This window comes from Halichoerus grypus, chromosome 7, assembly GCF_964656455.1.
Source record: "Halichoerus grypus chromosome 7, mHalGry1.hap1.1, whole genome shotgun sequence".
Classification (NCBI taxonomy): domain Eukaryota; kingdom Metazoa; phylum Chordata; class Mammalia; order Carnivora; family Phocidae; genus Halichoerus; species Halichoerus grypus.
Window position 1 is genome coordinate 56,629,151 of NC_135718.1, and position 13,046 is coordinate 56,642,196.

At 39.4% G+C, this 13,046-nt stretch overlaps 1 protein-coding gene across 7 annotated transcripts; it reads right to left on the reverse strand.

The window, feature by feature from the left end:
• Positions 1–483: 483 nt before the first annotated feature.
• HNRNPH3 (heterogeneous nuclear ribonucleoprotein H3) lies at positions 484–11,891 on the reverse strand. Of its 7 annotated transcripts, none has more exons than XM_078077650.1 (11): positions 11,768–11,883; positions 11,377–11,530; positions 5,989–6,123; positions 5,329–5,467; positions 4,627–4,811; positions 4,085–4,171; positions 3,656–3,771; positions 1,950–2,085; positions 1,091–1,186; positions 921–1,013; positions 484–782 (listed from the first exon to the last, which is right to left on the reverse strand). In XM_078077650.1, exons 3-11 carry the CDS (start codon positions 6,098–6,100, stop codon positions 706–708), a joined length of 1,041 nt encoding a protein of 346 aa, XP_077933776.1. In that variant the 5' UTR covers positions 6,101–6,123; positions 11,377–11,530; positions 11,768–11,883; the 3' UTR covers positions 484–705. The 7 variants fall into 7 exon arrangements, with proteins under 7 accessions (XP_077933776.1, XP_035969749.1, XP_077933775.1 ...); XM_036113856.2 differs by having other exon boundaries at positions 4,672–4,811; positions 11,358–11,530; XM_078077649.1 differs by having other exon boundaries at positions 11,358–11,530.
• Positions 11,892–13,046: the final 1,155 nt, after the last annotated feature.

The following is a 13,046-nucleotide window of genomic DNA, read 5'->3' on the forward strand; positions in this document are numbered from 1 at the left end:
TTTTGGAAACATTTTTTGGTACTCCAGTCAAGTGCTGAGTGAATTTTATTCTAAAATCTAGGGCTAGAATTTAAACTTCCAACATTCTCATCCCCAGGTAACACAATTATGAATATTCAGAAATCCAGATACCTCTTAAGATATTCAACATTTCAGAGCTTTGCCTGGATAAATGACATTTGAAAAGAATGACTAAAATAGAAATTAGCTGAGTTTATACTCCTGAAGCCACCTACACTCATCTTTAGGTTTTTATATTTACAGTATTGTCCAGGAGAAAAAAAAGTTACACTATTTTCCAAGTTCTATTCCAGATGTCTGCTTATTAATAAGACTTGTAGTTTATGCAAAGGTGAACCATTGTCCTCTAAAATTACACTACACTACTTCTTGTAGAGCTAATAGTAAAATACATCAACCCAAATCTTATGAAAGCAGCACATCTTTCGGGAGTAACTAGTATATAAAAAGTATCAACATCAGTGGTTTGAATATAAAAATTTATTTTTAAGTCAAAGTATGCAACAAATAAAACCTACAGAAAACAGATTTTCCCATCACAATCTGTTGCTTTACCAAATAATATTTTGAAAACACATTCCTTCAGTCATTATAAAGTTCTTAAAATACAAAAGAAATTAAATCTGTAAGAAAGTCTAGTAGACCAGACGCTGTTGTCAGGACTTTTATGTTGGTGGTTATGCTTTAATACATGCCACGCCATCCACCTCCACTCATGCCACCTTGCCCATAGTAACCGCCACTGCCTCCACCACCACGGCCTTAAAAAAAAAAAACAAAAACAAAACTTGTTAGCAGGAAATATCCGCACATACTTCATTGAAGATAATACATGAATTTAAAAGTATCTACACACATGGGGACTAACAAATCAAACCACAGTAACCAGGGACACTTACCATAACCACCCAAGCCATCAGGAGTACCATATCCTCCACTGTAATTGTTACCCATTCCCATTCTTCCAACAGATCCATAACCTCCCTGATTATCTTTAAAAAGGAAAAAAAAAAAGTGTGAGATTGTTTGCTAAGTGTGTAACTCTGATCATTTTAAAAACTTTACCTACCCATTCCATCTCTGCCGTAGCCACCCATTCCAGAACCTCCCATTCCAGAACCGCCTCCAGGAGTAGAATTCAGGAAGAGTTCAATGTACCGATGTTCTTTAAGACAAAAAGTAATAGGGAAGGAATGATGGATCAAAATTTATCAATAAAAGGATAATTAGCGAATATTAACCTGTGCTAGTATTAGCCTGAAAGTATGTTCATATACTTCCTAGTGGAGTGATAAATTGAATGCCGGGTAGGGCTAAAACCTAACCTACCAAATTTTGTTCAAACTGCACAACACTAAACACATAAAACATGGTCAGGGCCTCCGTTTCCTCATCTATAAAAGGGGCTGATTCATTATTTTAGAACCAGTTACTGTGCTTCTTAAAAATACATTCCATGTCCAAAGAAATGAATTCGAATCATGAAAATAATGTCCATGAAAACTTATTTACTGACTACAACGTGATTTGTGTGTAGCCAGATTTAGGAATCACTGGTCAGGGTAAAATTTAATGGCTTAAAATAGCTCTGATGGCATGTAGAAATAACTTACCCAACTAACTTAATAGATGGGTTAAAAAGTGGTAATTTGCAAATGGCATGGGAACTCAAGCGAGTGCCAAGTAATATGCCTATTTTCCCTTTTTAATTGAGCTCAGATAACCTGTCAAGTATTGAGTCTGAATTAACTCTTCAATAAAAAACCCCCTGGAAAGCCATCTTAGAGGCCATATGGCTTCAGGTCCCAGTGACTGCCAAGAGTCACCTACAGACCCTGTAACATCTTACATTTAAGGAATTACAAATGTTATTTTATAAGCAAGTTCACATCTAAGAAACGAGACAGCAAGCCAAGGATACCACTTACGCATGTTATTCTTATCTTTAGACATGGCAGCTACAGCATCTTCATGTGTCACAAATTCTACGTCTGCCTCTCCTGTTGCTCTGCCATCAGCTCCAATATCAATATGCACTCGTATGGGATTTAGTGGTGAGAAGAACTAAACAAAAGAAAACACTTATTACTAATTTTTCTTTTTTTAAAAGATTTTATTTGCCAGAGAGAGAGAGAGAGAGAGGGAGAGCACAAACGGGGAGCGGCAGGCAGAGGGAAAGGGAGAAGCAGGCTCCTTGTTAAGCAAGGAGCCCCATGTGGGACTTGATTCCAGGACCCTGAGATCATGACCCGAGCCGAAGGCAGACGCTTAACCATCTGAGCCACCCAGGTGCCCCACTAATTTTTCTATTTAGATTATTCAAAGTAAATTACCACATACTTTGGTTTTCCCTCATCCATTAAAACAAACCTTTTTACTGCCCTGTATTGCAAAAGCTAACAAATCAACTACAAAGGTTCTGGAAATATAAACTAATGCACTTAAGAGGAAAATGCAAAGAAACTCTTTAAAATAAGCTACGTGGGGATGCCTGGGTGGCTCAGTTGTTAAAAGCATCTGCCTTCGGCTCAGGTCGTGATCTCAGGCTCCTGGGATCGAGCCCTACATCGGGCTCCCTGCTCATCAGGGAGCCTGCTTCCCCCTCTCCTTGCTGCTCCACCTGCTTATACTCTCTGTCAAATAAATAAATAAAACCTTTTAAAATAATTTAAATAAAGTAAGCTAAGGGGGGGAAGCTAAGTGACTAAAAAAAATTAATAATAAAAATCTAACCCAAAGCATAGTTCACTAAATAAATGAAAACGTCTCATACCCTACCACTAAGAGGGAGAAGTTAACTCCTCCGTTCCCACTCCTCCCAAGAAAGATATTTCAAAATTACTGTTTGAAGGATAAATAGGTCACCAGAGACTTAGAAACATGTGCAGAGAATTTAGGTGTTATGATTCAGACCAATGGAATTTGACAAACTGACACAAACTGTACATGGATAGCTCCAAAATATATCACTTAGTTGTAAATCACAAGTTAATCAGGTTAAAGGAATCCTAAAAGGTACCTGCAACTTAGGACCAATCAGTTCCCAGTAAGATCTATAGGTAAATTTCTTTCAGAGCCACGTAGTAAATAGTCCTGGCTTTGTAGGCCACTGGATCTCTACTGCAACTACTCGACAGGTAAATGAATGGGTGTGACTAGATGCACATGGACTGAAGTTTGCAGATACTCTAACCAATTTGAAACCGACCAGTTTCAAAACAGCAACAGCATCTACTCCCATCATTTTCACAGCTCCTATTTCTAATCACGCTGTAGCTACAAAGCTGAACCAAACAACTAAATCTTATTCACTTTTTATATTTTCCACTTTCAAAACTTGACACAAGGGCAATTATCTTCCAGTCCTCTCCACTCTATGCTGATCAATCTTTTCACTAAATTCTTAACTGGACTTTATGAATACAACTTTCTACTTGCTTGAGTCCCAGATAAGTCAGCATACAATGGACAAAAAAATATTCGTCAACCAGTAAGATAAGAATATGTACCTATTTCCTATTAAAGGGATTTTGACATTAAAACTATAAAGAAAAACATGAGAGCATTAAGAATGCTTCAAAACTAGATACCAGATAAAATATAAAATCACTGATAAATTACTAAAATTACTCACATTAGCAATGTCATTTTCAGTTGCACGAAAAGGTAATCCTCTCATATGTACAAAATGACCACCATGAAAACCTGAACTTGCATCACCAGCTCCACCATAGCCATGTCCTCCCATACCTAAGAGAATAAAATTTCCAAAGATTATAAACTATTGATACATGTAGTAAAGCATTTCAACAAAACACTTCTTCCCTACACATACCTTTTCCTATTTATACCTTTTTCTTTGACAACCAATTAATCTTAGTAGTTCTAAACATCGAATCGAGAATTTACCTGTAAGTATACATCTATATAAAGCCCCACACAGGTATGTTCTGAAATATGCTCGAGCTGACGATTTCATGCAAGTCACCTTTTATCACCACTAAATGGTTGTAAAACAAATACTTAACATTCACCTAAAAATGAGTATGTCTTTAATATTTACCTCTTCCATCTCTCATTCTGTCATCAAAGCCATCATTTCCATAGCCATAATTATTATAGCCACCATAGTCATCAAAACCTCCATAACCTGTGTAATTTAATGAGAAATACATGAATACACTTTCAAGAGATAAATTTTATAATCCAGTTTATAAAATCATTTTCTGGTAAGCAGTCTGGTTCTTATTATTACAAGTTTACAACTCCCAACTTAGTGCATGTGAAAAAAAGCAGTAACACTCGGTGGAAATAAAAAAAACTCAAAAGAATACATTTAAGACATCAAAATTAACTTTCATCCTGATGTCAAACAAAAAGTGTCAAAATATGCCAGTATCTTCATTTTAATTTCTGTATAACTTCTCTAGGTGCCAATATGTGCATCAATCAAGTCCCATAGCTGGCCATGGGAATCCATATTTTCATGAACAGGTTTTAAAACCTAGTAGGTACTGAAATTACTGCCATTTCTATATTTCTTGACAAAGTGTCAGGAACATTAAGAAAATGACAACAGAACCTTTGTTCATTAGATACACATACCACCATCATATCCATCACCTCCTCGTCGCATTCTGTCATACATACTTCCACGCCCAGCTCCATAATAACCCCCTCTTCCTCCTATCGGTCTATCATATGGTCCCGGTCGCTGGCCCAGCAATCTTCTTGGTGGATCATAAAATCCTTTGATTTCACTCCTGCTACTTCTGAAGATCTCAATATACCTATTTAAAAATGGTTTAAGGTACAGGTTTCAGCGTAAATGTATTAGAATAAATAAGATATTGGGCAAAAATGCAGTAAGTTTTTCTACATCTAGATACATAACCCAATTTAAACTGCCTAAATACACCATAAATTAACATTTTTTACACCTACAAACTTAGTTAATATTTAAGTTTTACATAGACAAATTAGTCACTTGAAAATAATTCATATAATATATATTTTTAGCTTGTTTCCTTTAGTACATAATAGGTGTTTAGAGAAAATAGCTGATTATACAAAAGCATTTATCAACAACATCCTACAGAGAAATGGAAACAATCTAATTTTAATTTAAGCAAACTATTAGCATTAATTCCCCACCCAAATCTGTAGTTTCCAAGTTAAATTTAGATAATTATCAATTCTTTTAAACTACCCCAGAAAAATGTTATTGTAACCCCCCCATTAAGCAATAGTGACCCACAACCCCCAAAAAATAAAAATTTAACACCATCCCAAACTCTCCATCCCCACCTGTGCCCTATTCTTTCCTTGTGTTTCCCCAGAGCATTTTCTGCTATCTCCTTTGAAGCAAACTGCACGAAGGCCTCCCCTGTGCTTCTCCCCTGGTAGTCCATCGTCAATGTTATCCCATTTGGCACGATTTCCAACCCTTTAACCCAAGGACAAATAACCCCATCAAGGGGAACAGTGTTAAAGGCTGAAACATTCCCATCTGAATCAAATATTTAAAACAAGTCTAAACAAAACAAAAACAAAACAAAAAAGCTTAAGTTTCCCATCACCCCGTAATACAAGCGGAAGATTTTTTCAAATATTACTGGATTACATATTTTTTTGCAACCAGTCTTTTTAAATTACACACACTAAAAGCTCACCTATATTACATTAAAAAAGCTAAATCAAATTTAACTATGCTCCATATAATTCATGGTTCATTTCATCATACATAATTATTCTCAATTAAGCTTATTGCACATTAGTTAGGTTTTACATATTCTACACATTCTGTATTCAGTATTAACTGGAGCATATTTCATAACTTAATACATTAACCAAGATACCGTACTCAAAAGTCCCCGAAACAAATGGGTTTTACAAATTAAAAACTGAGTAATATAATAAAAATATAAAATTAAAATACTACTAAACTTTGACTAATACTAGAGGTACCTTGAAAGAACTGAACTATTTCCTCTTTGCTGCAACCAAATGGCAGTCCACGAAGTCGTACTGTCCCATCACTAGCGTCATTTGGACCATTATGTTTCATAACCCAATCCATCTCAATAACGTTTGATTTAAATGCTATAAAAAATAAACAAGCACATAAAGCAGTCAATCAAAATATACTCTTGCTACAGGTACTGAAGAAACATCGCTCAGTGGTGCACAACAGGAAATATAACATATGGCTTGTTGACAATGCCACAATTCAAAGGCATGACACCTTCCCATTTTGAGGTAGGCAAAAAGACTGGGAAAAGTGAGTGATACCTGACCCTCCCCTCCAAAAAGTACCAAATTTCTAAGGGCCAAATTTTATATAATGCCCAATCTTAAGAAAGCTTACACAATTACAATATTAGTTTTCAAATTCTATTTCTTGTCATCTTGATATCAACTCTAGTCTTTTCCTCATCTCTCAAATTTTCATTCACATTTTTTCAGGTTTTACTTATTATTCATTTGAATCATCATGTAAATTCTTTAAAACTTAATTACTCAAAAGCTGCACATAGCACCACTGTCCACTCACAGCAAGAGCCTAAGTCAAAAGGTCAATGAGTACTTCTCTGATGTTAGAAAAATGGCATTACAAAGTCTTAACTTTTTAGATGCACTTTTAATTCTGAACACATCAAATTGTTTTTGAAGGAGGAAAAATTCCTCTCTCTAAAGTAAATCTAAACACTCCTCTAAAGCAAGTTTTAAAATGAGTTAATTAGGGTGAGTTTTAAAATTGAGGTAAAAGTCCACTCAAAAGTGAATGCCTTCCAACAGTACCGGTGTTTTTTGAAGCTACCTACTGGGAAGTTATTGGAGATAGTACATTCAAAACCAGTCCACTCACTGCTTTACATTTAAACACAAATTTTAAAAAACGTAATACATTCACATTCAAAAAGTATTTTAGGGTACAGTGAGAAGCCCTCCTAGCCCTCCAAAAAGAACCCATCCACACCCAGTTCCCTTCCCAAAAGACAACAGTCCTTTCTTTTATAATTCCAGAACACTTTAAGGAGGCTAATGCAGAAGTCCTTCAGCTGCAAAAACTTACCAGATCTTACAAATTTCACTAAGCAGCTGTAGGAATCCTACTCACCTGAGTATTTCAAACCTTTCCCTCACCACCTCCTCCCCTGTAAACAAGACAATTTGTTTACTTGATTCCTTTACGCTTCAAGATAGTTCGTAACAGTGTTCACTAATACTTGATTTCACACCATCTAATTATATCACTCCAACTGTTAGGGGGAGCATCTGCAAAGAGTAAAATTTTTTTCCTAGAATACGTGCATTTAAAATAACCTAAGGTAGAAAATTTCCGAATGTGTTTATTAATCAAATACCTCTGCATATCAATCACCTTTCATACTTGTTTTGCTGTTTTAAAAATCCTGGCAGTCACTCTAGACATAGAGACCCAAAGTGGGAAGACTACGATTTTATCAGACATTACAACTAATTTTTAGGCACCTAAAATTGATATGCATTTTTAAGGGGGAGAGAGAGAGAGAGAGAGGGAGAAAGAGAAACTGGTTTTGAATCCCTATTCTGCCATTCACTGGCTGGTTGATTAAACAAACTTAACCTCTGTGTTCAGCTCTAAAATATAACAGTGGTGCCCATACCTCTCTAGACTGTTTTAAGACTTATTTATAATGCTTAGTCTGCAGCATGGTAATCATTCAATGGTAGCCATTGTTACTGGATTTTAAGGGACCCTCCTGTAAAACTACTGAAATATACCACAAACAAAATAAATGAACCTTAAAGGATGGAAAACTATCCCCAGTCCTGAAAAGAAGTAAAGATAGTTACAAGTTGTTTCCAAAGTCAACTTAGGCTTGCTTCCATAGAATTTGTCAAGGTGGGGGGGGGGGGTGAGGATTTTTGGAAATGTTTACTATAACATGTTAGCTAGATAAAAAATACTGTTCTAGAGTAGTCCCGAAAGTACACCCTGATTGAGTCTGGGAAAAAAGTTGAGACATACTGAAGATCTTAAAAAACAAAAAAACGCCCCAAAAACTTAAAACAAAACAAACGAAAAACAAAAAACCAAAACAAAACAAAAACACTTCCCTATAAAGGATGATTCAAGAATGGAAGAAAAAAGTGGAGAGGAGGTAACATCATATGTTACTTCCTCATGAAAAATATTTAGTATTTTGCAAAACCAATCTAATCTGCTGTGAAAAGACAGTGTGATGCTTTTTATCATTTAGCCCATTTCTTTCTTCATTGTAAAGACACTGGGGAACAAACACAAAAAAGGACGGAAATTGACTTATCTTTACTATAAAATTTAGCCCTTTCCAAGAAACACCAGCAAGCAAACTAGTTTTGGTTTTTGCATCAGTCCACACCAAAGAGACCTATATAAAACAAAATATTAAGTCTATAAAAATCACACTATCCTATTAAGGCAATTTTAAGTTGACGAAAAATTAACCAGATTCGGAAGACAAGCTATTATACAGGATGACTTTCCACCACACATGCATTAAGAGTACACAACTTAAAGCCACACTAGACTTCTTCAAAACTCAAAATGTGATTCTAGAATTCTACTTACAAAACAAAACCAAGACAAACTCTGAAGGCATACAAAAAGACAATCTGCTGTAGTACATTAATAAAGCTGTCCCGGAAACTACCTAGAGTTTACTAATTATTCAGGATAATCCATCTCAACCTTTCTTTCCAACAATGTCATGACTAATCTCAATTCTGCTTTAAGACTGCCAAGTGTTAGCACCAATTAAAAATACCAGCAGTAGGGGTGCCTGGGTGGCTCAGTTGGTTAAGCGACTGCCTTCGGCTCAGGTCATGATCCCAGGGTCCTGGGATCGAGCCCCGCATCGGGCTCCCTGCTCGGCGGGAAGCCTGCTTCTCCCTCTCCCACTCCCCCTGCTTGTGTTCCCTCTCTCGCTGTCTCTCTGTCAAATAAATAAATAAAATCTTTGAAAAAAAAAAAATAAAAAATAAAAAATAAAAATACCAGCAGTTGAACTAAGATAACTGTAGTCAGTTTTGAATAGGAGTTTCATTTCTTAAAAGTTATGCTAAGTGAAAGAAGCCAGTCACAAAAGTCCATGTACGGTATGATTTTAAATGGGTGAAGTTTATGGTATGTGAATTGTATCTCAAAGCTGCTAAGCACCTAACAGAGGTCAAATGAAACATTGAATTCCTTTGTAACACAGAGGCATATACTTCTATCTTCTGAAGTATAATACATAAAGTTAGGGTGTGATGCACCAATAAATAACTTTATAAATGGTAGCCAGCTGGTCCTAAAAAAAATGAGAATGTTCTTCAAACTTTGGCAAAAAGTGGTGATATGTCTAACTAGAATGAAAAATTTACATCATTTCCCCTTTCCAATATGCTTGCTCCTTAAATTTTCCAGTAGAAAAAGTAGACACACCACTAATACCTAAAGGGAGGTGAAGTCTAAATGTATAAAGGAGTTCTTCTCTAAAACAAAGTTACCATCACCTACTGCAGCTCAGCCACTTGTTTACCAAAGTAAGAACACCAAAAAAATAACCTGGTTATTAAAAATATAAAGGCAATCAGATGGATTTCCAGATCATGATGCAGATGAAAGAGGACAGAAAAAGGTTTCTAGGGTAATCCAATCAGGAAAGCGGTTTTATGAGGTACTATTTTACAGGAAACTGGACTTTTTTCAAAGGCTACTAAAAATCAGACCGTCTTCAACAATAGGAAGGTTGTTTTTTAAAGCTGAAAGAAGTAGGTAATAGAGTTCTTGTAAGGACTCAAAGCTATTATTGGAAACTGTTACTCTCAAGCTGCCTGTCACTTTGTACCCTACTCAATGAAAAGTACAGACCCAGTTCTCTTGTGTTCTAAGGACCAAAAATCATCACACCACCACAGGACTGGGCTTTCGGTTTGTCTTTTTGTTGAGTAGGCCTATTTTCTGGGTCAAAATACTACCACAGTCCTATACTAAAAAAACATGCTTAGCTACCAAAAGTAAAATAAACGCTAACTGTATTTCGATGTATTTTACTTCTACACCCTTTTTGCACAACATGTAACCTTTGGAGATTTAATACTGAAAACTCAGTAACTCAACTGCTACACAAATTTATGCCATCACCATCACTAATTGTGTTTTAACAACTGTTTCCCAAAGGTAAAACTCCTACTTAAATTATAACCCAGTATGTGCCAAACTACACAAAACCATTGCTAAACCACCCACCCCCGCCCAAAAGTTCAGGAAGCTATTATAATTCACTGGTCCTAAACGACCTATTTGAAATATGCCCATTTCACATTCCTATTTGATAAGTCACCCGCTTACTGCTTACAAAACATTTACCCACAAAGTGTTTACGTTTAAGATAAACGTGAGAAGAAAAAAAAAAAAAAAACACCCTTTGGAAAATGAGTACGTACTCTTTTCGAAGTTCCAAATCTGGAATATAAGGGCCGGCTAAGCGTCCTTTATTCCTCCCCGGAGACTTTTCGTTTATCTAGCTGCCCTAGAGACCAGAGAGCTAAGGAGAGTACGCCCCTCCCCGCCCCACCCCCGCCACCTCTCCGTCCGGCAGCCAAGCCTGGCTTTAAAACCTTCGCCACCGGGCGGCGGAATTACAAAGGAGGCCGACTGCCTCCTTTGTCCTGGATTTGGGAGTTGAGCGCCTTCGTCGCCATTGGCTTTCCTCCCCCAGCTCCAGCCTCTCTCATCTTGGGAATCTGCGTCAGAAGTCACTCGCAGTCCCGCCAGCCCTGGTAGCCCTGCCGAGACTGCGGAGGAAGGGAGGCCGCGGTGGGAGGCCAGGCCCATCCGGCGCCATTTCCATCGGGAGCGCGCCCGCCAGCCCAGACCCTCCCCCCCACCCAAGTGCCCAGTTTTCCCCAGCTCGCTTCGTTCCCCACCCTCGTCCCTTCCGGGGCGCTCTGACCTCCCCCCCCCCCCGCCCCGGCCTTCTAAATCAGTTTTCGGAAGCTCAGGGGCAAAAAGTAGAAAGAGGGGAAGGGCGGGAAGCCGAGGTGGCGGCGCCACCGTACCCAAAATGGCGGAGGCCAAACCAGCACGGAAAGAGGGGAAATGCTGGATGACCCCCACTCCGGGCCTCAGTTTCGTCCACTGAATTTCACCCGAGCAAGTCCTCCCCCCGGCAGGCCGCCCTCCTTGAAGTGGGAGATCGCCTGGGAGGCGCAGTCTGGCCGCCTCCGAGCGGCGACCTCCACACTTCCCCCCCCACCCCACCCCCTCCCAGTCTCTCTTTCGTCCTTCTCCCGACTCCGCTCTCGAAACCACCAGCCCAACCTACCCCCTTTTACTTCAGATACCCTGTCGGGCGACAGTAACGCCGACTCCGGTGCTCGCGGGGCCGGTCGGGAAGAGGAAGAAGTCGCTCGTCTCGTGTAGCACTCGCCACAACGGTTCTTCCAACCGCCTCCACCAGCGACAACCGCTAAGAGAGCTGCGCAGCAGAGCGACTGGCTTGGGGGGATGGGAGAGTGCGAGCGAGAAGGAGGGGGTGGGGCGAGAGCAACGAAGACCGACGGGCCCACTCTCGCGAGACAAGAGCCTCGATCCCGCCTTGGCGCTTAAGCAAGAAGTGCGCTTGCGCGCTCATGGGTTGTCCTGTTTGTTGGGGAAGCAGTGGAAAGTAGCGGAGCTGGTCCCGTTAGAAAAAGACGCGGGTTACTGTAAAACTGTTAAATGCTTAGAGCCTACCTTTCTGCCCACTCCGGGAGGATGTGAAGTGACAGTAGTAGTTCTGCCAGTGTGTGTTGAAGCGGTTTGGAGAAGTTCGATTCTCTGTCCGCACCAAGAACAAATTCCGTAGAGGCCCCACCCATACCCTTGCGTCACCTGCAGGAAAGGGATGCCACGTGGTTCGGCGGCCAAATGCGAGGAGGGCTTTTCTTGTCAGGTTTGTGTTATGCAGTAAAAATAAGTGTTCCCCCCCCCCCCGCAAAGATACAGAAGTGTCCACCAGACCCCCATTTTGGCTCTTGGTCTGGGATTCCTTCCCTTCCGCGGCACTAGGGCACCGGCCCCGCCCCCCTCCCCACCAGCGGGTCTCCTCCCCTGAGGCCTCTCAATTTCCCCTTTGATAGTCCCAGGAGAAAGTTACTCGCTTTCTCCTTGTGCCTTCCTGTTCTCTCTTGCTTTTCATCTCTCCACTTGTCTTTATTGAAGTATAATTAACATACAGTGTTATATTAGTTTTAGGCGTACAACATTGATTGGACAATTCTATTCTCAGTGCTCATTAGGAAAAGTGTAGTTACCATCTGTTACCATATAATGTTATTATAATGTTACTGACTATATTCCCTATCCTGGGCTTTTCATCTCTGTGACTTATTTATTTTATAACTAGAAGTGTGTACCTCTTAATCCCCTATATCTATTTCACCCATTCCCTCTGGCAGCCACCAGTTTGTTCTCCCTATTGAGTTCATTTGTTAATTTTTGTTTGTTAGTTTCATCTCTGTATAACCTCAGTGACAAATCAGGCACTCGTGACTGAGGAGTTCGGGTTGTTTTCTAAATAGGGCTTTGCATTCTTGAATATTGCACGTACAAGTGACACCTAATACTTTTGGGTTGTGCTGGCCTACCACCAAGGTCCTTAGTGACACCTTATGGCTTTTTTTTTTTTTAATAAAAAAAAATGCAAGCCAAATTTCTGTGGGAAGGGTGCAGGACGGTCTTGGTAAAGAGATCAAAGCAAGTTAAAGTGCAAATGTAGGAACCGTTATGAAGTGCAAGGGAGGGAAAGAAATGAATTTGAACACAGGGATGTTCCTGTAGGTTGGAATGTGGACCAAACTAGGTTGCAGGCCTTTAATATCTAGCCAAAGACCTTGTACTTTGTACTACAGACGTTGGGAAGCCCTTGGGGTGGAATGAGGGGGTATAAGGGCTGTTAGCAGTGGAGAAGCTTGAATAATTTTTTACCCCATGAGATCTCAGATGTGTAGGGTGGAGGCAGGAGGCCAGTTAC